General features: G+C 40.8%; 1 protein-coding gene across 2 annotated transcripts in view; it reads left to right on the top strand.

Moving 5' to 3' along the window:
- Nucleotides 1–24,731, top strand: part of fndc3ba (fibronectin type III domain containing 3Ba) — a 122,130-nt gene that overhangs the window by 40,036 nt on the left and 57,363 nt on the right. For both annotated transcript variants that reach the window (XM_088087695.1, XM_042500169.2), the window contains exons 4-6: nucleotides 18,790–18,866; nucleotides 23,132–23,363; nucleotides 23,525–23,696. In XM_088087695.1, the coding sequence (XP_087943821.1) occupies nucleotides 18,790–18,866; nucleotides 23,132–23,363; nucleotides 23,525–23,696 (481 nt within the window). The remainder of the gene's footprint in view (nucleotides 1–18,789; nucleotides 18,867–23,131; nucleotides 23,364–23,524; nucleotides 23,697–24,731) is intronic.

Below are 24,731 nucleotides of genomic sequence, written 5' to 3'. Positions count from 1 at the left end.
ACATGCATACACGTACACACACAGGCACAGATGCTCTGCCAAGGCAGAACCAGCCTGGAGATGTCGACGCAGCAGCCGAAAGAGATTCTTTCATATGAGACTTCAGCTTTCCGTCTTTTTCCCTCTTTTTCTCCTCTCCACTTCTTTGGTTCTTTTCTGCCTCTACCTTAAAGCAGCGAAGAGATTATTGTATTTGTTGGATTGATGTTAAGTACTGCTCATTAGCCACACCACCACTAAATACTGCTGGCTGAATTATGCTCTTTTATTTGGACTGCAAGTTTACACAGAATTTTATTAACAAATTCCATAACCTCAGGGCACATAAAATCCTTTTAGAGCTGCGCCATGCACTGTCGGATAATTCAGGTTTGCTCTGAAATGTAGAAGTTACTTTCAGCAGTTTTGTCACTTATGTTGCTTTCCCTGCTCTCTTGCTTTCTTTCTGAGTCTGTGTCATTTTGCTTCTACGACTTAATGGGTGTGTCTTTGTGCCACACTGAATCTTAAATCCCTTCCTGTATCACTCGTTAATTAGCATGTAGTGGGTGTGTGTGTGTGTAAGTGCCCACATGTCTCCATCCCATGTTTAAACAGACTGACCTCTCGGTGCTTCGGAGGTCAGCCTCAACTGACCCCCCTCCCCACCCCCCAGCTCCCAGGCTATCTCTCACCGTCTCATTGGGTTGCTCTCATGTATCCACTCTTCTCCCTTATTTCCCCTCCCCCTCTCCCCCCTTTCTCTCTCCCTCCCCCCCTAAGACCATTCCCCTGAGCTTTCCCACACTCACATCAAAGAACAAAACTCTAGAGGGTGTGTTAGAGCACCCTGCTATGGAATGTGAGTGTGTTAATGTGTGTGTGTGTGTGTGTGTGTGTGTGTGTGTGTGTGTGTGTGTGTGTGTGTGTGTGTGTGTGTGTGTGTGTGTGTGTGTGTGTGTGTGTGTGTGTGTGTGTGTGTGCGTGCGTTTGTGTGTGTGTGTGTTTCTATGTGTGTTTTACAAGGCTGTGTTGGTTTGCTGTGTTGTTTGCTCTTTGTTGGGCTTTTATGAGGGATGATGAGGACATGGGGTGAAGAGCAGGAAGCTGTGTCCTGCCAGGGCGGACGTGACGTCATGAGGCATGGAGGGCACCGCAGGTCTGCTGTAGAGTGCTTTGTCCTTTGAGATTAAAGGAATACTTCACCCGCCCATGAAATAACCGTATGTAGATCAATAAGTCAACAATGAATTTGTGAAGAAAACTTTTTCTTGCATGCCGTCATGGAAAATGGTGAATATATAGATTTACTAATTGACTGGGGACCAAAATTAACATCAGCAAAATTATATCAAAACACGTGTTTACAACCTCCCACACAACTTGTGCGGTATAATCCAAGTCTCATTTATCTAGTTGTACACTCAAGTACTTCCCAAAGACAGTGCTTGAGTGTACAACTGGGTAAATTGTTGTACCTACGTATACTCTTGGTTTAACAAGAGCTTAGATAAGTTTCAGTTTCTGTTCAGTTTTTGGGGGGAGCGCAGTGGACATGTCACCCTCAACATTCAGAAAATTTGTTTTTTTTTTCCCCTAATATAAACATAAAAGTAGCAGAAGACTTTTATTTTGACATACTAAAAGACATAAATTAATGCAGAAAAGGCACACATTGGTGCATGAAAAATCACCAGAACTCATGAAATTTTGATGCTCAAAATTATTTGGAGACCCCAAAACTCCCTGTTTCGAAATTTCAAACAAAACCATGATCAAGTGTGGCATTTCTGGAGTGGCGCAATTGAAAATGTAGTCCTATGTTCAGCTGCTGTCTGGTAAGCCAAGCCTGTTTTTCTCACAAACAATGGTCAAAGTGGACGCTCCCAGTGTGACCTCAGTGATGTGGTCACTGCACCAGCTGTGCGCACATGTTTCTTTGCATGTGTGTCATCTGGACAGAGCAGAATATGAATCATGCCATGGTCTGTCTTGTATTTTACCAGCAAATGTGTACTGATTGTTTGCTCTCCCTCTTTGTGTCTCCCTCATTGTTCCTCTCTCTCCCTCTGTGGGTGCATCCTAATTCTGTTATTTCATATCTCTGCGCTCCTGAAATCGATCGGTCTTTAAGGACGTTCCACTTACCTTATTTGTGCTCAGAGTCGCTTAGACGGAAAATAACACAAGTGTAGACTCCAGGCAGAAGTCTTTTATCAGACAGACACTTGCCATTGGAAATGTGTCAGTAATTGGATGCTTCATTGAAACCACATCACACTGCAGTGATATTAAATTACTGATGTGGATAGACAAATATTGTCAATAACTCAGGTGGAATAATAAAAAATGTTCTGTTTACTGTTTTTACAGACCTACAGCTTGTATAACAAAATAGTTAACCCTTTATTGGTTAGCTACTGATATTATTTTTAAACCGGTTACGTATGTCGGCCTATAGGTTAGTGTTGCTACTCCTCAATTTACTGACTTGGATCCAATGAGAGCTGTTCTGAGAATGGTAGAAATGCAACTACTACATTGCAACTTGTTCATGTTAAAATGGCTAGCCAGCTCTTTTGTCAGCAAAGCAAGCAGAAAATAAAAGGGCAAGAAATTTACACCACAAAACATCAAAATTTCACCACCTCTAAATATATTGGGCTTTGAATTTTTTTGTGAAGCTCATTGAGTCAATGGAGTGCCGAGCCTCAAGGAAAGACCTAATTTTTCTTATTTGTTATTAAAAATTAGCCAGATAGTAAGTGGTTGATAACTGTTGGGTTATTGAAAGCAAAATTAAGCGAAACTGACATCCCTAATGACAAAGTACAGTTTTCTTGCGGTTGTCATTCTAATTGTCTCTTGGCATTGTTTCCATACTTTGAGAGTGCAGAGATCAATTACTGTGCCAGACAGAAGTGACAGTGAACCAGACCTATTTATTTTTTACAAAATGCCTCAGTGACTTAATTGCAATCACAAATTATGAGGCGTCATCAGAATCTGGGATAAACCAGGGATAATGCATTACAAGCAAAAACAAATTGATAAATGCAGATGCAAGTCATGCACATTAAGTGTCTGATCAGTCACTGACGTCAATTCAGATGATTTGTGTTTCCTCGATTTCCCACCTCCTTGCATCGTCTCCACGTTTCTTAAGTGGGAGGAACTAAAATGAGGGGATGATGAAGGGGATTGAGATATACCCTGTGTTTTTCTGCCCTTTCATCATTCAGCCTCTCTGTCCCTTTCTCTATTTTTGTCTCACTACGCTTGTCTCAGTTTCTCCCCGCTTCAGTGTTTGTCTGAGTCGGATGGACGATGCTGATATTCCTCTTTCTGGCTTCACTGCATCACTACACAAGCACGCTGAGCTTCTCTTTCAGTCAGTCTTCTCCCGGAGTGTGCACTTCCACACTCAGGGCCCTTTGATGTAAATGGAAATAGCTGGTTGAGAGAAATATGGTGGAAAGTCTCGCGGCCTGTGTTTACACCGAGCCAGATGGCTCTAAACAAGCTGGGGGTAAAGGCACAAATACTCTTTTCCTAGAAGGGCTTAATTTAGAGGACTGTTTCGGACAGTCCCGTCGCTGCTTGTAACCAGAAGTGGCTGTTTTGGGAACTTTTCAAACCTGTTGTAAAATCCAAATCCAACCAGAATATATGGGACAGTGTGACCATCAAATGAAGCAGGGTTGAAAATGACTGGTATAAGAATGTTGGCTGACGTCTGTATTCTCAGTGTGGATTTGTATGTGTAATGAAATGGATTTATTTTGTGTTGTGATCCCTGATTTCATATATTTAAAAGAAAGTATTAGATATCTTTATCCCTTATTTCATATAATCTATAACAATAGCATGTTATATAATCTAAGGTATTATGTCTTTTGATCCCAAATGTTTAACAAAAAATGTGTGCAGTTGTGTATGGATGTGTGTCTTTGGATGTGTGTGACTAGAAAAATGAGTGTTGGTATTGTTATGCCACTTGCTTGTAGCCACAGGCAAAATGAATCCCATGGCTGATTAAATGTGTTTTGCATATTCATGCAGTGCTTTTATTGGGCATTTTTTTGTCTATATGGGGCCTTTACAGACATGATTTAGTTCACCTATACCTTGTTGTATTTTGACTAGTGATGGGCAAAAATGACCTACCGAATCTTTACCCTTTTTACTGTCTGGTTTGAACCAGACAGTTGAGTACTCATGAATTTTTGCCTTTTTCCATTTGCTGTTATTGTAGGGCAATGCTCATGCCGTCTGCTATGGTGAGTGAACTAGAAGTGATTGAGATGGATTTAAGTTGAGACCTCAGCCGGCTAATTGTGCATTCATGAGCTGCTTGGTTGGAAATTATTCCAACTTTGACTTGACAGGAGAATGTGCTCACCTGCAGGGAAAAATTTTGGAGAAAGGTGATATTGGTAATATTGGTGACGCAGATGTGGAGGTGATGAATTGAAGTCAGGTTGTTGTAATGTTGTAATGTAATAATTTAAAGATCCACTTAATCACAAAATTTCAGTCCAGCTGGGTTATTAGTGCTTGTGTGCCGTAACTTTTCCGTAAGCATATTTCAATCGTAAACATTATAAGACTTTAAAATTAAATTCTGCTTCATAATTTATCAGCAACGTCTCACCATCAACATTATATTGAAATTACAAAGCGTACCTACATACAAGTGGGATGCTGAATCATGCATTAAGATGAATATTTTAACTTTATTCATTCAGCATTATTAATGAAGTATATATGATGACTGGTGATGCATTAAAGATAAGTTTTTGTGGTGTGGGTAGCAACTGTCAAATCTGAATGAATCTGACAGCAAATTTAGCAAAAAAGTTTTAAAAATTGTTGTTTATATGTATTAATTAGAAGGAACTGATACTGTGAAAAGAATCAGTAATCTTGACTGATTTATCTGAATGTGGTCCTGTGGAAAAATATATGTCCAAAGCAACAACTTTTCATGAGTTGAGGTGTGTTTTTAGCTTTGTGACAATGTTTTCTTTCAGGTATTCCAATAGGATTCAATGTTTTTTTAGCATAAGAAGCACAGGAATTTTCTCAACCCATAAAGGGATGAAATTAACCAAATTTGACAATACATTGTTTTCAATGGATGGCGACATGCCAGTGAGAGATTTTCAAAAATATCATACTGTTGTAGGTTTCACTCTGTATTCCCCGAACCTTCTCCTAACAGGCCAGCCATCATTTAAATCTCCCATCTGTCTTTCAGAACAAGAAACCATATCAAAAGTTTTGCTATAGCAAGCAATAATGCTCAGACAGTGAAGTCTTGTATTTTGAAGTGCAAACATCACTGTACATTTTTTTCTCTCTCCCTTCTATGTATAAAATTGGTGACGACTGCTGAGTCTATATTTATGGAATATGCTTTGCTGGAAAAAAGGGTAATGGGATGATGGGTGGAGAGACACATGATGGTAAGGGATTATATAATAATGAAACCCTCTGTGTGTGTGTGTGTGTGTGTGTGTGTGTGTGTGTGTGTGTGTGTGTGTGTGTGTGTGTGTGTGGACTGTGTGTTTGGGCGCACGCATCTGCAGCCAGACCTTTTTTGCAGAGGACATACCTGCAATTTTTTATGCCCTTGGGCCAACTGTAAAACCAGTCCTTGAGGTGTGTTTAGTGTCAGTGTGTGTTTTAATTTTGTGTTATGTCCCATTTGGATTTTGGGAAAGTGGTCACCATGGGAACGGACTCTCACTCCAGGTGGTGTGTAATGGAATGCAGTCCCTCTGGGCACAGTTTGTGTGTGTGTGTGTGTGTGTGTGTGAGTGAGTGTGTGGCATACCTGTCTTTCTCTTTTTCCAGTATTTTCCACTCTAATGTTCTTTGTAAGCAACAAAAGGACAGAGAGGATTGGTTTGGTTCATTTGGCACACAGTACTTAAGAACTTGACTTTTGTGTGTGTGTGTGTGTGTGTGTGTGTGAGAGAGACAGAGAGAGAGTTGATTGTTGTTGTATGCCCTGCCCAGTGCTCACTTATAAACCCAATGCCCTCACACAGTAGGGCACAGGGAGGCAGAAGGAGGAAGGGAGGGAGGAAGAAATGGAGTGGAAATGAAATGATAGAATGAAGGAAGGTAAATAAAGCAGGAGAGAAGGAGAGAAAAAGGAGGGATAGAGTGAGAGTGGGAGAATCAGACGCTGCATGTCTGGTCGTGTCTGCTGCCATGCATTCCGGGCGAGGCCACTTCCTCCATGCGATGACCCCAGCCACCCCTGCTGCTGCTGACTTGGTCTGGTCTGCCAGCTCCTGGGAAGGCTTTATTTGCTGTCGGGCCTGGCCCGTGAAAGAGTGGGCAAAACTCTGGAGAATACTGTGTCTGTCTTCGTATGTAAGACTGTGTGAAAGTGGATGTGTGTGTGAACAGCAGCTGTGTAGAGTAGAGAGCTTGCAGAATTTTCCAGAGAGAGAAAGAAAGAGAGCTTTTCCAGGGATGAAATTCTTGGCTCCCTTGAAGCTCAGGGTACAGCTGGAGCGCTTCTCCCTCCCTCCGCCCTCGTTCCCTCCTCCTTTCCCTCTCTTTCCGACCTCTTTCACTTCCTCCCTTGCTTCCCTGTCTCTCCTTCTCTCGTGGTATCGATCTTGTTTCTTTTTTAATTTAAGTCTCAAAAGTCCAGCTGAAGTTTTGCTGATTTGCATGCTGTTTTTTTTTATTGAATTAAATTCATCATAACACTCAAGGGCCCTTTAAAAAAATCCTCTCCACATGTTGCTCATGCAGCATTTCAGATTAGATTTACTTAGACTGGTTGAATCTTAAAGGGATACTTTGCTGATTTTCCACCAGCTTTGTACCAAAACAATGCAGTATTATGTGAAGAAGAACTGTGGTAGACTTTCGAAACTTTTGCTGGCTCTTGGGGCTGTTGCTCAAACCACAGGCCAGGGGTGTGCCATATCATATCATATCATACACAGTAATACTGGTATAATTTTAATATGATAAGAAAAAAATATTTATTTATTAGTTTATTGAATTAGCAGTATGAATCAGCAGTATGCGCCAGTGTAACTAACTGTGCTCCATACCATGTGATTGTGCTAAATAAATTAATGACTGAAATGAAACGGTTAGCAGTGCTGATCAAATACACACAAAGATTCTGTTACGGAGTTGCATGTTTCTCATCTCAAATGTTTTCAGAAACTTGTTTTAGCTTTCTGTTTAACTGTAATATGAGATCAGGACGGCTGCCGTTGTTTCACATGGACAGTCCACATTACGTCATCCACCAGCAGGAGCATTGCATTCTGGTACCTCTTTCTACCTCTTGAACAAAAGCATCCTTTTCCTGTTTTCTCTGGTGATTTAGCACAAATTCCCAAAAATATTTGCATCTTTCAACTGCAGAGATGGCCTGGTTTTATGTGAGGGCCCTCTTTATATCGGTGAAATACGTCTTTAATAAATCAATAAATGAATGGGGTTGTTTTAGCTGCAAGTGGTAATGGGATGCATAGCAGACAAGTACGATGGGGCCTCCTGCACAGCTGCACAGAATACACATGTGGTTGTTTACATTATGCATGTTTAGGTTTCACAGGGAAGCCCCTCTCTTTTTTCCCTTTGCTTAGATCTGATTGGTTGGGGGCGAAGTGTGTGTCAATCAGTGGGATGTCCCAAAAACGGAGGTTGGGGAATGATTGGAGGGACTGGTAGAGAAACGGGTTTGATATTGGTCTAAGAGAGAAGTTGACTTACATACTAATCACTGCACTTCCTTGCTTGTCTGATCAGCCATAGGATGTGCACACTCATAAACACACACACACACACACACAGTGGAATTCAAAGATTGGGAGCGGGGGAAAGTCCCTGCTAATCTAGGACTTCCAGTCTTGCCTTCTTTCTTTCCACTGAGATTCACACGGCTTCTCTTCTGCCCCCTCCTTTCTTTCACCCTACACACACTCTCTCTGCTCTTTGCGGTGGACACAAGCTCCATGCTGTTCAAGATTGTGACTCATACACCAGAAATGCCCCACATTAACATGTGGAGAGATAGAAGGAGGAAAGTGAGGGGAGGGTGGTAGAGGAGTACAGCTGGGTACAAAGTGAGCAGGTTGTGCACAGAGTGGGAAAAAATGAGTAGTAATGACTGAGTCTGTTGCTGTTCCTATAGTAGGTCAAGGTTTGAGAATGTGTTGCATCTCGAGGATTCAAAGGAGGGAGAGAAAAGAGAAAGGAGGGAGGGCAGGAAATGATTGTTAGACTCTGGGTCTGTTTACACACCAACAGCTGTTGCACTTCTTTGCTCTCTCTTTTTCTCACTCACTCTCTCCTTCTAGACATGTAGAGTTGATTAGGGAATGGATACAGTGAGTCATCAGTGTCTGGATTGTGTGTATTTGCGTGTGCACGTGCATGCTTGCACATGTATGTCAGGAGTCTGCGCGTGCCCGCATGCATGGGCGGCAAGAATGATAAGTGGAGAATGTCGCTCCATGCAGTGTGTGTTGTGTGGTTACCGAACCCAAAACAATTATATCTCCAAGCCCAAGAATAGCCTCATGTGATAATACTGGGAAAGATCTAGCTATGTTTCGTGTGTGTATGTGTGTGCGTGTTCATGGTTGTTATGTCTGGATTTGCAGATGTGCGTGTCTCATTTTGTTGTATGTTGTTTGTGCCAAGGTGACCATGATTTCTGTCAGGGTAAACTATTCAAATGTCAGTGCGCTCCACAAGTCAAATGTGCACCAACAGCTGTGTGTGTGTGTCCATGTCAGTGTGACATTTAAAAGTTTATGCACATATGCCCAGGTGTTAATCTAGGCGTATGTCTGCGGTTTTTGAAATGTGTTTGTGTTGGTGCATGTGAGCCACGTACATCTGTGTCCACACGAGTGTGTGGCTGTGAAGGCATGTGTGTGTGTTTGTGCATGTTGAGAGATCTTGAGAACAAAGCATGGCTGGGCTCAGCGTCCCTCCAGACGTTACGTTGCTCTCCTCTGGAGCAGACCCAGCAGCAGAAGTAGGTCGGCCGACAGCACCCCTCCTTTGGGTGGGGGGAGAACCGGAGAGAGATCTGGGCTGGGTGGAGGTATGGGCTGGCACCCAGGCTTCAAGCTGAACACTAAACAGATCTGGGCTTGTATGCTTAATGACCGTTTACACAGCGATCAGGGCAGGATAAGATGTAGACGTTAGGATGGTATTCTAGGAAATTTAACCCTTTGAAACAGTGGTGCTCTCAGAAATTTTTCATAGTGGTGGCCAGACGGGACCCCTGAAAATCTTGAGGTGGTACACCAAAAGCAAAAGCCAAAACTGAATTCATGAACTCACCTCTGCTGTTGAAGTATATAGGAAACAGAAATACAGAAAAGTATGCCCATATGGAGAGTTAACAATGTGTTTTGTCTTGTTATTTTACAGTTAATGTTACTAATTATCTGATGTGCCAAGACTAATACTGGTACAGTTAACATTTTGACTTTCACAGCAATCATCCTGTTGTTAAGTGATATGTATTTTTAAATGCTGGGCGATTCATTTTTCTTCCAATAGGTTGTTTGTCTTTTTTCTTCTAAAGAAAAATATGCAGCTTTTAATTTGAAGAACTACATTGATTTTAAGGAATAAAACATTTACTGGGAAAAAGTCCTTTGGGGGAGACTTGTGGGTACTCATAAAATGCATCATTCAGACATCTCGATGAGAGAGTTAAAGGGAGCCCTTTGAAAATGGCCATGCCAGATGTTCCCTCACCAAAATGTAGCCTAAACTTGGAGCATTATTCAGACCCCTTGCCAACAAGCTATACTGATATGGTTGGTACCAATGGATGCCTTTGGTTGCCTAGTTTTAAGATATAACACTACCTCTGCATTAACTTAAAATTAGCGTGCCACAGCCTCTTAAACACAGTATTATCAACCTTAAGTTATTTTTGCATGTGGGGGTTCCTCCTGGCACCCCTTGAGGACACTACTTCTTTGAAATAAGTCAAAGTTTAAAATTTTAAGGGCCTTGGTTTTAAGGGACATGTTTCTTTTTTAGAAGAAAGGTATTCCAAAATGATCAGTACAATCCAATATTACCAAAAGAAAAAGATCTTTAGAGTAGTCATCTGGGATCTTGGTTAAAGAATATTTCAATGATTTTACATTCTGGCTGTTGTTTGTCTTAATAATGATGATCCTAATGTGTTAAGTTTTTTTCCATAAAATGGGTGTATCACATTTGGAGACAAAGCTCCCCATCTGGAATTAAATCATTTTCAAAAATTTAAGAAGAAAGAAAAGAAGGGTGTTAAAATTATAATAACTTGCACATGTTTTCCAGTGCTCTGGGGCTATTGAGTGTTAAACACTTAAAGCACTGCTGCCGTCTTGGCTAGTTCTCCCTTGTAAAAAAATACCCAACAACCCAAAACATACTTGAGTTCATTGGGAATAACCTGGATAAATGCGAGGTTACATAAAATAACCTAAAAGTCATAAATAAAGTATAAAAGATGCCAAAGCTTCTTAAAGTCTTTAGAAAACTCCTTGAGACTGGCAGCCTGACATTCAAGGAAATATATGTGACTTGGAGTATAAATCAAGCACTGCTCAAGTGCTTCAAATATTTCAAGACTTATTTAGATTTATGAAGTGTTTATTCCAAAATTATGTGTTTATGTGTTGAAGTGATTGATGGTGCAGAAATATAATAATGTTACTGGAAACATTAGTCTTGAGCTGACAAGATGTCACTTTTAACGACTGCATGTCAAGACACTTGTTATGTCTAACAACAACTCTCAAGTTTATTTACTTCTGTTTTCCTTTAAAAATAGACATGTCTTGCTGTCAAATTTAACTTTCCTCTCTGAATCAGAGAAGAAATACATCTCCAGAAGTAAAGAATTTAAGGTGGCCAGGTGATATCCATTATGTAGAGACAGTGTAGAGAGGCTGAAGAAGGTTACAATGGAATTGAATCCCCTCGCCAACCAGGGACGAGGATCACAACCACTTTTACAGCCTCCGGGCAAACAACCAGAGATGGAACTGAAGACTTTCGTGCACAAGTCTGGCAGTCCTGTTTGGCAGCCGACCTCTCTACCATTAGGCCCCATACAGCATTTGGCTCGGAAGGACCATTTTGCACAACCAGGGGTGGAAAGTTTTCTCCACTGTTGCAAAAGCCTTAATACTTTTGTTCTTTTTTTTCATAATCTGCATGGAGGAAAGCATGCTTAATTTGAAATATGAGCCTCGAGCCAGTGGTCTAGTAAAATGCAACCCCGGGTTTACAAGCCTCAAAGCGACTGTTTCTTCTTCTCTCTTAATATGCTGATGTCAGATGTTGATGAGGTTGTCATGGCGTTGATAGTTTCATCAGCTGGCATGACGGAGAATGCTCTCGTCTTATTCTCTCATGTTATGCAACTTTGAGCTTGGAGGCTAAAAGTCGAGGGGCTTGCTCGTCCTGAGGAATGTGCTTACACATACCTACACACACACACACACACACACACACGCACACAGTATGTACATACAGTAAGGCCCAGTGTTCAAACGTAGCAGCTCTCCAGCTTATGATTTACATTCCACAGCAAATCAGCAGCCCGCTCAAATTACAGGCTGTCGCACAGTCAGGATCAGGAGTGTGGGTGTGGGTTTCTTTATGCTTGTGTGCAAAGATGTTAGTTACATGCAGCACATCAGCTGTGTGTGCATTTGTGCGTGTGTGTGTTCATGCATGTGCTAGTTTTTTGCGTCACTCTGTGGAGTGTTGGTGTCGTTACTAAGGGCAGGGCAGCTCAGGAAGTCCTGACTTCCTCCCCCATCACTGAGCCTCACCCTGCCCCTGGTCAAAGATGTCCGCCGGACTTGACTCACCGGAGATGGACCAAAGGGCTCTCTAGTGTGTGTGTGTGTCTGTGTGTTTGTGCATGTAGGGCCAATCCGGGATGTCTATATACAGTAGACAGTGCTATTTTAAAGTTGTCTCCCACATTTCCTGCAACAGCAAGCTCTCTCTCTCTTTTCCCCCTCTATGTGTCTTTTTATCCTCTCTCCTCCACTCTTTCTCCTTCTCACTACACTTCCCATTATGCTCCATATTGTGTTTCTCTTTTTATCTTCCTGTCTACTTTTCTCTTCCAGAGTTTCTAGTAGCAGTTGACTTAAAGATTTAAGAGGATTTGTATCATTTTTATATCTTAAATATGACAGTTGGCCATGCTCTACTCTGTGTGTGTGTGTGTGTGTGTGTGTGTGTGTGTGTGTGTGTGTGTGTGTGTGTGTGTGTGTGTGTGCGCGTGTGCGTGTGTGTGTGTGTTGGCCAGGCGGTAGAGGAAACTGTCGTGGGAGTGTCTTGCTCTTGGAGCTCCGAGGACAGATAACATTACCCTGCTGATGCTTACATAACTTCCAGGCAACGCCACGTCACAACTGACCCAGACACACACACACACACACACACACACACACACACGCACAGATGCACACACAAAAACACATACAGGAATACAAATACCCATCTAGATTGGACAGCTGCCTCCATGGGGCTCTGATAGGGTATACAAAGACTGTGTGTGTGTGTGTCTGTGTGTGTTTGTGTGTTTTACTTTAAAGATAAAATTAATCATTTTTTTAAAGGTCTGTCTGTTTAGTAACACTTTTTTTTTTTATCTGTGTGTTTTTGGGAAACCCATCTGAGTGCAGTTGTTTTGTATGTAGGTCAGCTCACAAACAGGCTCCTTTGGTCTGATACCAACACCACACACACACATGCCTTCCCAAGAGGGTCTGTGTTTCCTTTCAATGTGGTGACCACATGTGCAGAGCTGAAATGAAGAGGAGAGAAAGTTTCTTGCTTCTTTCGAGAAAGCTCAATACTGCTTCAGTCTGCCAGACAGAGCCCAAACTGACACACACATCTTCAGTAATCACTCACTGTCAGCACTGTTGACCGATAAATGAGTGTGTGTTTATGTAGTGTGCATATGTTGGTGCATTATTGCAGATGTAAGTAAGTGGGCGTGAGTGAGATGAGGATTCTTCTTGTGTGTGAGTGTGTGTGTGTGTGTTGTTCTTTGGGGGCCTGGTCGCAGCTGTCTTTGACAGCTGTATCATGGGAAACATCTGATGAAACGTTGCATCATCTCCTCTGTCTGTGTATGTATGTGAATGTATATGCACAGGCAGCTGGACAAAATCACAAGTTAGTGTTTTTTTGGGGGGTTTTTTCGGGAGTGATTCAGTAGGCTATAAGATAGCCTATGAGATTGACTGCTAGACAGAGAAAGAGGGAGAGAGAGTGTGCATGTGTGTTTCTGTGTGTATGAAACAGGATGTTTACAATGGACATGTGTGTATATTTCTTGTGTAAATCTTCAGCTTCAAATGTTTTGAGGTGAGACTTAAAATTTGTGTGTGTGTGTGTGTGTGTGTGTGTGTGTGTGTGTGTGTGTGTGTGTGTGTGTGTGTTAGATTAGCATGAAGTTTGTCCTTTCACAACAAGCTCGGGGTCATAATTGCTCTACATTTCCACTTTTGCAATTTTCTTCTTTCCAATTTTTAAAAGTCTTACCTCCTATCGACATGTCTGTTTCCTATTTTCTTTCTTTTTTGTGGACTGTTCATTATTTTTCAGAGCAGAGGGTTAGTGCAAAACAGGGGAGGCACTAAAGATAAATCTTTAAGCGCTGGGGAGGGAGATATGTTTTTTTGATTTGGTTTAGCAGAGGGATATGCAACTTGAAATGGTTGCATTTTGTATTCAAATTAAATACCCTCAGAACCCTAAAACCTGCAAGTGGGGTTCAAAGGCACGTTTTCTTTTAAAATCTCTAAAATCATACTATTTATTATAGACAAAAATAACTGTCAGAAAATCAAATTCAGAAACAGTTTTGGCTGTTCAATCTATCTCTCAGGTCTCAGGTCGTGGTCAAATTACGCTTGATTGACAGTTCCCTCGTAGCTGCAATAACTTCATTTTCCTTCCAAATACAAAACACTACTAGTACTAAAATAAAAACTGTTTTTCTGTCACTAAATAAACCACAAACTCCACCATATGGACCTTACTAGGTGAGAAAACTAACTAAACATTCGGTCTAACCACGTCATTGGTCTGTTAATTTGGTTGTTGCTCCTCATGACAACAGTGTTTCTCACTGACCACCTGGCTGCCCTCCTCTCTGCTCTTCCCCTTGTGTGTCAGTGTTGTTGTTATTTTGTCTATCTTTGTTACAGTATTTGTCATCATTCCTGTGGTCATATTGGTTGCTTTAGACCACGGTTCAAACAAATATATGCACACGTCACTGAACCCCAAACGAATGCACATCTAACCACAAACCTCACATTGATTTCAGTGACCATCACAGCAGGAATGTTAAGTCATACAGAAGAAGTGGTGTTGCACAACTTCAGTTTGCCATCCTTAACCAGATATGGGAAGTGAGAGAAAAAAGTGTGATAAAAATCATGAATTATAGTTGGTATATAACATTTATCTTATTTGAGTTTAGTTTATGCAGTCCTTCAGCAGGTCAGACCCATTGGTAATCTATCACACCATTTAAAACTAAATTAAAACATATACAAATAGAGGGTGTAGGGGTGTAGATTTTTAAAACTATACAACCTCAGTAATTATATAAAGATACTGAAGCTAAAAAAAAAGTTCTACAGTCAGATTTTTAACCCAAGGCTGCACAGATAAAACAACAAAGAAAATCAACTGGTGCTCAACCTGTGGCTGTTTTAGCATTCTCTCCAGCAAAGAGCCCACCATGTGACTGAAGGCGTGTGTTCAGTGACTTTTTCTGTACCAGCACTGTGTGCAGGATTTTTTTTTTTTTTTTTTTTGCCGTAATATTATTTTTATATTAGTATCTCCCTAACCCTATTGTACTGAAGTTTAAAACTCTGGTATCATGACGGCTCTAATGTATTCACTTTGAGCAGGGCATTATGGTTAAAATCAGTGTCATTGATATCACAGGCTATTTTTGTGATATCAGTGAAATTACATAATCTAATTGATATTCAGTGCAACAAACTCATCAAACATCATGAGGCATGAGGCTTGACCTCTGGAAAACTGTTCAATGACTAATTTAGTTTTTCATTAAAATTTGCTAGGAGTCATTAATTTCAGCATCAGAATTGTGTAAAACGATAACACTATGATTTTGTTATCACTTAAAGCCAATTAATGAAAATATTAAATTACCACCTGCCCCCAGCTCTGATCTTTCTTTCTTTCTTCCTTTTTTTATCCCAAGAATGAATGCTGGCAATGTATAGGAGCGGATGAGCAACAGGTGGCATCCAAACTGTGACAGGAAGCATGGGATATGTGGTCCTATTGTAATGAGGATTTTTATTTGTTTTTTGGAAAGTCATTAACCGGAGCCGGATACCCTCTTTAATGTCTCTCAAAGGACCAGATTACACATGCGTATGCCCTTTAGTTGCTCAGGTAATACTGTGATGTCATCCCACATGCAGGATGTGACCTCATAACTGATCCCTAACCTGACCTCTCCGGTAGTCGGAAGCGGAAGAAGCAACAGATGGAAGATGAATGACAAATAGGGGGGCAGAGTGGAGTGTGTTCGCTGTGTTGTCTGGGATTCCAGCGAGATTAGGCAGAGGAAGTCGTGACTGTTTGTGGTGCTTATAGGGCAAAGCTGGAGGCAAACCAGGCGAGTGACGTTACCACAGTGTGGATCATGGAGCACTCTCACTTTTATGTGCTCACACACACACATGGGAATTATTGAGGACACACGTTCATCTGCCTGATTATTCTGAGCTTTTCTAAATGGCAAACAGTCTAATATTATATGACTTACGGCTGTGTGTGTGTGTGTGTGTGTGTGTGTGTGTGAAGGGAGGCAGGACAAAGAGTGTCTTGTATTTTGGGGAGGGGTTGGGGGGTAGCTGGGCCTGTTGGGTCCAGTCCTGGGGGCCAGGGATGGGAATGTTCACTGCGAGTGTGTGTGTGTGTGTGTGTATGTGTGTGTGTGTGTGTGTGTGTGTATGTGAGCAGAGGAATGCTGCTGTTTGCTGAGTGAAGAGCACAGAGGCAGCAGGGACTGTCCAAACACACGTCTGTTTGTCAAGAGTGTGTGTATGTGTGTCTGAGAAAGGGCGACTGAGACACATAGAGAGAGTGTGTATTTGGGACGGTGCGTGAGCAGGAGGGAAAGTGCACTATGAGCAGTGATGGAAAGTGTTTTAGAGGAGGTGTGTGTGTGTGTGTGTGTGTGTGTGTGTGTGTTCTCCCCATGCTATGACCTTCTACTCAATAAGGACTTTCATATCCACTGCTAGTCTTCATAGTAGGGGAGCAGACAGGACTGAAGGAAGTCTGTCTCTCCATACCTGTGACCTAGTCACTACACACACACTCACTCACACTGCAGACTTTGCTCAGGTTGTGTTTCTGTGTACGTAGGTGTGTGTGTGTGTGTTTACTGTACTGTTACCTGTTTGTTTGGCTGGTGAGAGGTCAGGGAGGTGGGTGAGAGATGGAGGGGTAGAAGGAAAGAGGGGGTGATTTAGAGGAGAGAATGACTTAGGGACATTAGTAAGGATGAAATGAGTAATATTTCAAATGAAAGGAAGGAGCGAAGGATGTGAGTAATAGGTGGAGGGAGGGAAAGAGAGGAGGATCATGCAGGAGGAATTCCTTAAAATGGGGATGGAGAGATGGAGGAAGAGGGGGAAAGGAGAGAAAAAAGATCGAAAGAAAAGCAGGATTAACCCTTTGAACCCAGAGCAAATTGGTGTGAATTCTTTAAAAGAACATGGGGAAAAGGCATTGAGCAACTAGGTAATCAGTGTTTCACAAACTGCAAGAAATTAGTAGATTTAGATTTTTTTTTATAAAGCAAGGGAAATGTCTAGGGGGAAAAAAGCAAAAAGCAAGGGGAAAAACCTCACAACTATTGATTACATATTTAAAATATGTTACAAAATTATTATCATTTATAAGCACTTTTTATTGTGATTTTTATTATTGTTTATTTATTCATTCATCCACTTATTTTTACTAATTTTCTGTTAATTTTTCTTTTCTTTCTTCTTTCATTGTTCATGGCCTTCGTGTTTTTGAACAAAATCAAGCCAGTTTGCTTGATTTTTAACCAAGGGTTAAGTATGAGTAGAAGAGTGAAGGTACAAAGAAGGATGGAGGAAAGAAAAAGCTGTGAAACAAGAATAAATGAAGAGAGAAGTTGTTTAAGGATGGAATATATGGAATGGGACCGTGTGAAAGGGACAGAAAATGAAAGAAATGCAGATATGTTAACAAAAGTTAAGAGTCAGTTCAGTTAAATTACAAATGAGAAAAAAGCTTATTTTTTCACTTACCTACCAGAGGTTGGTTTATAATTTGGATAAAATGGCCCTTTAAGGCAAATCACGTTAAACTGTTAATATAGGTAATTGCCTGTGTGTGTGTGTGTGTGTGTGTGTGTGTGTGTGTGTGTATGTGTATGTCAGTGTGTGTGCAGCGTGATTTATTCGGAGGCCAGCTCTGCCTCCAGCTGTCCCAACGGGGTCCCAATGACTTTACCAGCCACAGACCTCCATCACAGAGAGACGGAGGAAGAGAGAGTTTGGGGGGGGGCAGATATGGGTTGTGGAAAAGTCAACATCATTTTCAATCTGCTAATTCTATTAGATTCCGTTGCTGCAGAGGCTCTCTTTTTTTTATTAAGAGTTTGTTTGCCCTCATGTGTTTTACATCATTTCATCATAATGCTACAGACATCGTCATCTCTAAGAGCTTAAAAGAGATCATTCATCCCCAAAAACAAAAACACATATTTTTCCTCTTACCTGTAGTGCTATTTATCAATCTTGATTGTTTTGGTGTGAGTTGCCGAGTGTGGAAGATATCAGCTGTGGAGATGTCTCAGCTTGTGATGTTCATAGCGCCAAAAAATACATTCGAAACCTCACCAGCAATGTCTTTTTTCAGAAATTATGACCCGATTACTCAAGATAATCCACAGATCTTTTTGTGATCAGTTTGAAGTAGGAACTATTTTTTACTTGACCGAACTACACCCACAAAACTGTATCACCACGCAGAAAGAAGCTCATGGATGAGAGGTTCGTGCTTTTGACAGTGCAAGATATAAACATTAATGGTGTCCTCATCAGCTGAGCTGTAATGTTAGCGAGCTCAATGGTGTTAGGTCGGCTAGCAGTAGATGCGTGCTTCCTGCTACACATATATAGTTGATAGTTGGCGGGTGTAGTTCAATAAAAAGAAAATAGTTCCTCCATTAAACTGCTCACAACAAGGTCTGTGGTTTAACTTGATGATTTCTGAAAAGAAAAATTTGCTGTTGAGTTTTTCAAATTGTTTTGTTTAAACTTTGAGCACCACAAGCCAGAGGGCCATCTAGTTCAATTATATCGGACTGAAGACAGATATCTCCAACACTCACATACTCACATCGAAACAATCAAGATTAAAAAATAGCACGACAGGTAAGTGGAAAATTATGCATCTTAGATTTGGGAGTGAATTGTTCTTTTAAGTCTGTTTGCCAGGAATAAGAGGAAATGAATGGCTTACATTTACATTTGGTACAAGCTGATTCACTGGAATAAAGGGCATTTTACTAAACAGTGTGACACATCTGTGTGTCACTCTGCACTTGCCTGTCCCTCACTGTGTGTGGCTGTGTTTGTGTCCCTGCATGTGTACTGTCGATTGACGAATGTAAATGAGAATTTAGTTTAGCCTCCTGGTTGAGTAAATAATTCTTCTCCTCCCCCGCAGGTCCTGCTGAGGTTCCCATGATGTCCCCAAATGGTTCAATCCCCCCAATCCACGTCCCCCCAGGATACATCTCACAGGTTAGCTAATGTTTGTGTTTTTCTTCCATCTGAGCCTCTCAGACATGTTTTTGATTTTCATCATGTGTTTGTGTTTTGTCGGAGAGTTTCAGTCAGACACAGGGGGAGACCAACACAGAGTGTGCAACTGCATCTAATTATGGAGAGTTTGGTTTTCAGGAAAAAGAGGCTTCTTATGCCATCGTGTGATCTAATATTGACTCTTAAAATCTTAATTTTTATTAGTAACAAGTAAGTAATAAGTAGACAAACAGGCCATAATTCAACATTTTTCCAAGTAATTATTTCATGAGGTGTCAGTTCAGTGGTGCCAGCAGAGCAGCCGGCCTTCTGGTTTGCCTCAACATACTGATGCTGGAAAATTCCTGAAATGCAGTAAGGAAAATGAAATCACAAATATGTGGTTATAGCCAAAAAATGGTTGCATTGAAAATATGGTTGTGCTGCATGAGAGATTTGAAGCTAATACAGAATAAAATTCAGGGCAGGCTGATAGACTTGAAGGGACAGTTTAACCCAAAATAAAAAAAAACAACAACAAATTGGGTTCAGTTTATTGCAGATCAAATTATGGGGATGTAAAATGGGATTAAAGGGACAGTTCAATATCTCTTACACGCTGCAGCTCACACCTAAACAGTCTAGAGTGATAAATAGCACCACAGGCATGATGAAAATATGTATTTTTGATTTTGGGCTGCAAAGTAATTTTAAAGTTTTCCCAGTGGAAGTGTTTATTTTTGACTAACAACTATCAAGTGGTTGTCATTAATATGATGAAGAGCTTTGCATGCATCAGAAGTTACACCTATTCAGGCAGTTGTAGTTTAAACAGAGTAGTCACCAAGGCAGCCTCCTCCACCAACAGGGTACTGAGCAGGAATGTGCTGAATTTTGGGTGTCAGGGGGCACTTGTTTTTCTGACTCTCGTGTGTGTGTGTTCAGAGTTCTTCAGCAGATGTCCTCACAACAACAGCAAGATGAGAACAGTGAGAATTTTAACTAAGGGCTTTAAAAAAAGTTTGACATTCAAGTCTGACATAATGGATTGAATACAGGTTTGGTTCGCCATGTTATTAGTGTGGAGGGGTTAAAGGTTTTTGAATCAGCAACAGTCAATTGTCTGTCCTCACAAGTATAGAGTTACCAATACTTCTGTGGCCTGCATGTGGTGGGTTTGTGTTCCTATGCCAATGGAAGCCAGGTCATTGGCTCACTGTGGGTGTGTGTTTGCATGTGTGTGGGTGTGTGTGTTAGTAGGGACTTGGCCAAGTGTGAGCGGGAAACACTGTCACTGTTACATAAACAAGCCTGATAGGGGAGACAGGCACTGGGTGGATAGGCTTTTTGTGGGGTGAGGGGTGGAAGAAGGGATGTATGGAGAGAAAGCACTGTGGTGGTGGAGAGCAGTGCATTGACAGATGGATTTTGCACGTTTGTGTTTGTGTGTGTCCTCAGTGGTTTTGTGTTAATGGCTGTATTGTGATGGTGGGTGTGTTTGTGCACATGTGCAAACATATTTGCATGTGCTTTCCAGTTTGTGTTATTTGGAATTTGTGTCTCCTTGCCAGTAACTGTTGCGTGGGTTTGTAGGTCGGCTCCACATGTACTCATGCAGGGACTTTGCCCTTGTATTCCTGTAAACACGCTGTTTTTCTCCTCTGCAGCAGAAGAGGGGATGAGGGGCAGATAGGGGGCCTCTTCTTCCTCCTCGTTCTCTCCCCCTCCCACAGTTTTTCTCACTCGGATTAGTTCTGTAACCCTCTTCCTCCCCTCCTGACCCCCTTTTAACACTCTCGCTTCTTTCTTTCTGTCTGTTGGACTCTGGCTCTGAGTCTGTTGCCTCTTAGTGTGTGGGGGTTTTGGGGTAGTGTTATTTGGTGTGTGTGTGTGTGTGTGTGTGTGTGTGTGTGTGTGTGTGTGTGTGTGTGTGTGTGTGTGTGTGTGTGTGTGTGTGTGTGTGTGTGTGTGTGTGTGTGTGTGTGTGTGTGTGTGTGTGTGTGTGTGTGTGTGTGTGTGTTGTTGTTGTTGTTGTTGTAGGGACCAGCAGATGATTTCCCCTCTCTGCAGGGAGTGTGTGTTTGCTCTCTGCTTGGAATGCAGGCCTGTGAAAGTATCTGAATAGTTGGAATGTGTGTGTGGTGTGTGTGTGTGTGTGTGTGTGTGTGTGTGTGTGTGTGTGTGTGTGTGTGTGTGTGTCCCAGTCCATGAATGTGAAAGTGAATACATGTATGGAATCTATGTTAATTTGAAGCAGTTCTTTTAAAGTTGTTGTTATTGAAATCTGCAGACCATCTGATGACAACATTGCGGCATTTGTTTCCACCACTTTAAAGTGCCAAAGCGTCCTGTGAGCACAATGTCTCAGTTGTTAAATAAATTATGTGATTCATTCCTTATTAGATGTCCACCATTCAACAGCCAGGGCAACTGTTCTTTTAAAAATGATTGACAGCATCATTTTGTAAGAGCAGGTGCTCCAGGACCTTTAGAAATGGGTGTAAAGAATATTTTAAAGGACTAGCTCTACATTTTGAGAAGTGTGCTTATTGCTTTCTTGCCAACACTTCTTGCAACACTATTGCTTTCTTGCCAACACATTTCGGTAAATATGAAGCCACTGACTGTGGCTTCATAATTGCAGAAATGAGTGGTAGCAATTTTCTTATCTAAGTTAACCATTTGAAACCTGAGCATATTGGCTTGACTTCTTTCAAAAATATGGAAAGAAGGCAACGACGAACTCAACAAATAATGACCAAAAAATTAGCAAGACATTGGAATAAAGTAATAAATAGTACTAAAGTAATAAATATATATATATATATATCTATAACCTTGTTTTAAATGTATAATTTAATAATCATAAAAATATATCTTGCTATTTTTCCTAGTTATTTTATAGTTATGTATATTTTAAAGATTATTTTAAGGTAATTTTCTTCCCATCTTTCACTTATTTCTTTACAATTTGCAGAACATTTCATCCCAAGTTACTAATTGCCTTTTTCCCCATGTTTTTGGAAGAAATCAAACCATTTGCTCATGTTTCAAAGGTCCAAATGGTTTCAAAGGCATCTGAAGGCAGCACAAGAAAAGTGATGTTGACTGAGGTTTCAAAGAGTTAATAAGCATATTTCCCAAAATATAGAACTAGTCCTTTAAATGTGACCTATTAAATTCATTTTAAGGTTCATAACTGTATGTAAGGTTTCTACTAGAACATGTCTATGTGCTTTAAAAGTCAAAAAACACTTGATTTTTCTTGTGCTGTCTGTGCTGGTACACCTGTATGCACCCTCTGTCTGAAACACACAATTTAGTGCCTTGTCTCTTAGAGCACCCCTCCCAGAAAAGCCTTGTCAGCTCAGATTGGTCAGCGTTTTGGGTGCTCCCTTATCTTGCTGTCTTTGCACTGTCATTGCATTTGGGAGAATTACAGTAACAGAGTTAAGCGTCACTTTGTTTCATAACAAAATCACAAATAAAAGCTTCTAAACTAAAACTTTCACAACTGAAAATGCTCCAGTGGGAGTCTGATCTGAAATCAGGGAGAAATAACAATATTGGCAACCATGATTAGAGATTTCCCTGATGTAGCTACATCATGTAAACACTAGTAGTAGTGTGCATGGAGCAGATGACTATACAAAGAAATCCCACATGAGATGACTTCAGCTTGCCTCCAAAGCAGAAAAAATCTTTGAGAACACAGTTTTCAAAATGGTCTGATGCCTGAGGTTTCCGCTTTCAAGGATTACTTTTACATGCATTTACCACATCATTTGAAACTGTGTGTGTGTGTGTATATCTATCTATCTATCTATCTATCTATCTATCTATCTATCTATCTCACACACACACACACACAGACACACACACACACACACAGACACACACACACACATATATAGCCATGTTAAGTATGTTATGGGCATAAAACCTGTAATATGAGCCTAAATCATATGTAGAAACTAGAGTTAACTCCCCTGTATTTGATAATCTGTACATTATCCTCTTGACACACATGTTCCAGGCCATGTTCCAAATATGAAATTGGACTGTGAAAAAACAAACTGATTCCTGAACCATTTTAAGTGAGCACAAGCCATCACAAACTGTGTACTGACCTCACAAGATTTGTGGTTTTACAGTGCCGCTGTGGAGCTGTGTGCGAAATTGTACTGTGAACCATAACTCAGGGAAACATATTTTTATTCCTCTTTACGCTAACCTCCCTTTCTCTTCTTCTGTGTCTCCTGCAGGTGCTTGAGGATACCACAGGGGTCCGTCGGGTGGTGGTGACCCCCCAGTCTCCAGAATGCTACCCTCCCTCCTACTCTCCGGCCCTCTCCCCAACACACCACCTGCCCCCTTACCTGGCTCACCCTCATTTCATCCCCAACTCTCACTCTTTCTACCCCCCTGTCAGCCCAGGAGAGCTGCCTCCCCACCAGTACTACCAGCACCACCTTCCCCCTATGTATGGGGATCCAGGTACTGACACGCTGACTGGACTTTTATGCTGCTGCCAAAAAAATCATTATCATTATCAATCATTATGTGAAATTCAAAAATTCAATTATTAATCCAATTAAAAATATGCTTTGTGCAGATTTTCTAGTCTGACATAAATTCTTCTCTTTCATCTCCTTCAGAAATCATCCCAGTTTATGGGATGTCTAACTACATAGGCAGAGAGGAGACGTACAGTAAGCCGCAGCCCAAAAAGATAAAGGAACAGAGACAACTAGAGCGACAGAATCGACTCAACTCCCCTCCCTCCACTCTCTATAAGGGCAGCCTGGGGCCAGCACACAACGGATACAGGTGACCATACTGCTTCTGGGGCCCACTAATGTCTTTTTCACAAGTTAAATGATGAACTGTTTAGGGCTTTACCGTATGTATTTCCTTTTTTTTTTTTTTTTTTTTTTTTTAACATTCGAAGCTTCTATTGAGGCTTTCAAATGAAACTCAGAAAGACTGTCATCAAATCTAATTACTTCATTGACCTGGAAAAAAAAAACCTTGAACAAAATCCTCAGTTTTGATAAAGTGATTTATCAAATTATAGTAGTTAGTCCTTTTTCTATTAAATAAACTTTCTTTAATGAATTCATTTAATTTATGGTGCTATAGAAATCCTCTACTCTACTCTCATTATACAGGTATGCGCCCTCCTCTGTGGCTGCACTGAAAATGTTGTTTTTGAAAAGATACAGCTAACAAATATGGAATAAAGCAGAGTATTTTGTTAGATAAAAACATTATGTATATTAGGGGTGTCAGATGATAAACGTTATATTAAAAATGAAATATTGATATCATGCTATATCATGCTCAGTATTTCTATAGATATGTAATAATGTTATTGTGATTTTTTTGGCCACAATAATCATGTAGTAAAAATCTGATAAAGTGCCAGTCCTACTGTGAGTTTTGGAAATTATTATATTGATCTTTTTTTTTCACTATTTTTTTCATTAGAGCTTTACAGTGCTCTGTAGTTATTGGAAATGCTTGGATCACACAAGTCAGAAACAATAATATGCTGCCACTACTGGAATTGTCTAATTTTTGTCAGCAACTGTGCAGAAATATTGGGTTTAAACAGAATTAATAGACATGGAAAAAACAAAAACAAAATGGAGCATCTCATTGAGTGAAGCTCCAATCTCTTGGGAAACCGTATAACTGTAATTTTAAGTATATTCCAATTTTTGTAAGGGCTTGGCTCTGATCAGACCGTTAAATGTTAAGAATATAGTTAAATAACAACTCAAGCGGTCATTTACTGCAGTCAAAACTATTTTAGGTCACAAATATGGATTTCTAGTGAGAATTCCTGCTTTGCATGATTGT

Source organism: Plectropomus leopardus, chromosome 14 (genome assembly GCF_026936395.1).
Source record: "Plectropomus leopardus strain MGB_pleo_1.0 chromosome 14, ASM2693639v1, whole genome shotgun sequence".
NCBI lineage: Eukaryota > Metazoa > Chordata > Actinopteri > Perciformes > Serranidae > Plectropomus > Plectropomus leopardus.
Note: the sequence above shows the minus strand (reverse complement) of the source record. Positions and strands in the feature narration are given on the sequence as shown.